The sequence below is a fragment of the Mandrillus leucophaeus genome, unplaced genomic scaffold, assembly GCF_000951045.1.
Source record: "Mandrillus leucophaeus isolate KB7577 unplaced genomic scaffold, Mleu.le_1.0 Scaffold186, whole genome shotgun sequence".
Classification (NCBI taxonomy): Eukaryota; Metazoa; Chordata; class Mammalia; order Primates; family Cercopithecidae; genus Mandrillus; species Mandrillus leucophaeus.
In genome coordinates, this window is record NW_012101876.1 from 2,205,137 (window position 1) to 2,207,572 (window position 2,436).

Here is a 2,436-nt window from a genome sequence, read left to right on the forward strand (position 1 = left end):
TTTTGCATAATACTTATTGCCTTACTCTACTGCTTGGTTTATTGTCTGTCTCTTCCACTAAATGTAAACTTCACGAGGGCAGGAATTTTTGTCTTCTGATCAATGCTGAATCCTCAGAGCCTAGAACAGTGCCAGGTACAGAGTAAGGGCTCCATAACCATCTGTTGAATGCAATTAAAGTAATGTAATTAAAGTAAAATGTGAAAGTCTCCCCTTTAATCTCACAGCTGCCCCCTAAACAACGAGTTTTGTCTTTTTCTTGGCATTATATGTATATTACAAATAGTTATCTTATTTTACTTTTAATGTAAATACAATCAAGCAATCTATATTGCTCTTTGGTTTCCCTTTTTCTTCATGAAAAGTTATGTCTTAGTGATCTTTCCATGTCAGCATATATAGATCTACCACATGATGACAGGGTATTTAAAAACAAAAATTCCCAGATGGCATACGGTAATTAATGTGGTAATAGCAGAATTCTTCATCTGGTTGAATCTTACATTTCTCAACTGCAGAGAAGTCATCATGGTATCTTGAACAGAATAGGCCTTTGGACATTACCAAGGCAAGACACAAAGGACTCCCAAAGGCAATAAATCTGGGCTTGAGAAGCTGCTGAACTTTGTCCACATCACTTTTAGTTTGTTCTATGTGTTTAAAAATACATGTTTAAGATGTCTTGGAGGTAAGGCACGTAGCATGAGTGAAGAACAATTCTGGCCAGGCATGGTGGCTCATGCCTGTAATCCCAGCACTTTGGGAGACCAAGGCAGGCAGATCACCTCAGGTCAGGAGTACATGGTGAAACCTTGTCTCTACTACAAATACAAAAGAATTGGCTGGGCATGGTAGTGGGCACCTGTAAACCCAGCTACTTGGGAGGCTGAGGCATAAGAATTGCTTGAACCCAGGAGGCGGAAGTTGCAGTGAGCCAAGACTGTGCCATTACACTCCAGCCTGGGCAACAAGAACAAAACTCTGTCTCAAAAGAAAAAAAAAAAATCTGAAAGAGGTGGGGGTGTTTGTTGTAGTAGTGTTCATATTTCATAGATTCAAAAGACTTGAAAAGAGCAAAGGTTACTTAAAACACTGCCACCCACTGACACAGGGTGTCTGGTTTTGAAGACTCCTTCCACAAAGCTGGCTTTGCAATGTTTTCAGCTGAACAACTCAAATGTCATTTGATTTCACACATTCTGGTTTGAATTTTTTTAACTTATTCTATTTGGTTTTCATCTTCAAAGAGTTTTTAACAACCTTAGGTCAAAATATTTAAGGTTCTTACTTAGTAATCTTTAAAAGATGTAACTAAGGGCAGTGGCTGGATCCCAGCGGCTCTTGCTGCGAGTCTGGCGTGACCATGCTTTTTCTGGCTGAGCCTGTGGCTTACCTGGGATTGGAACAGAGGCCACAGCAGCCAGGAAAAGAGTGATGGCAGCTCCAAATGCCAGAAGCGCGCCCCAGCTGTGCTCAACCCCTGGCTAATCACCATACTTTCTGTATGACCACCAAAGATGTTCTAGTTTTTAATATATTAAAAATATTTCAAGACACATCTGTTAGTGCTACATTTTAGGAGCCAAAATTAGCAAGTACAAGTCATTGCTTTTATTTAGACATAGGGGCGAAACAACAGGGATTCTACATCTGGCTAATGTTTTCAAAGTCCTTTTGTCCAACTATCTATTAGAGAAAAACAGTGGTCTTACTTCTGAGGTGAGGGATCCAGTGTGGCAGCTAAGACTTCCCCTGCCCTCTGCCACCTGTGTAATGGCCACATGCTTGGGTGTTGAAGAGAGCAAAGATTAGCACTTGCCATTTCCTGGGGGCCAGCAGGCACTTTTCTTCCAAATCACATGCAGTGTGAGGGAGGAGAAGAAGGAGGGTACTCATACCATTATGGGAGTCTGAGGCACGAAAATACTCCTCATTCCTGGCTTTCTTATCTATTTGGGAACACAGAGAGGAACCCAGCAGAATTTAGGTACCTTCACTGATACCACCTGCTCCACAAAGACAGGATGCAGGGGAAGAGCTATTACCATTCCCGTTTCATAAAAAGGACACTGAGTTTAGAGAGATTACAGGTAGAGTCTGAACAGCAAATCACACTGAAACACACACACCTTTCTCTCTGGTGTGTTTGTTTTATTTTCCTGTTGGATAAACTAAACTGTGAGGCCAAAACTATAGAGAGTTGAACCCCACAGACCGCATACAATATTTTAAAGCAAGCAAGTTGAAATGTCCACATTTTTCATGTACCCAGCACATCAAAAACTGCGTAGACAATTCACTCTTCCTGTAATTAAAAGCAGAAACAGAAATATGGATTTCCAATATGTGTTTGTTGAATGAGGAATGAGTGAACAAAAGAATGAAACGGGTGTGGTGGCTCACACCTGTAATCCCAGCACTTTCGGAGGCCGAAGT

The 2,436-nt window shown here is 41.2% G+C and overlaps 1 protein-coding gene across 3 annotated transcripts in view; it reads right to left on the bottom strand.

Annotated features, from left to right (window-relative positions):
- Positions 1–2,436, bottom strand: part of PLCL2 (phospholipase C-like 2) — a 209,526-nt gene that overhangs the window by 19,268 nt on the left and 187,822 nt on the right. Inside the window, exon 5 of one of the 3 annotated variants that reach the window (XM_011977929.1) lies at positions 1,593–1,949. The exons of the other annotated variants lie outside the window; for them this stretch is intronic. Within the exon in view, the coding sequence (XP_011833319.1) occupies positions 1,893–1,949 (57 nt within the window). The 3' untranslated portion in view covers positions 1,593–1,892. Of the gene's footprint in view, positions 1–1,592; positions 1,950–2,436 lie in introns of those variants that run through there. 3 annotated transcript variants of the gene reach the window in all.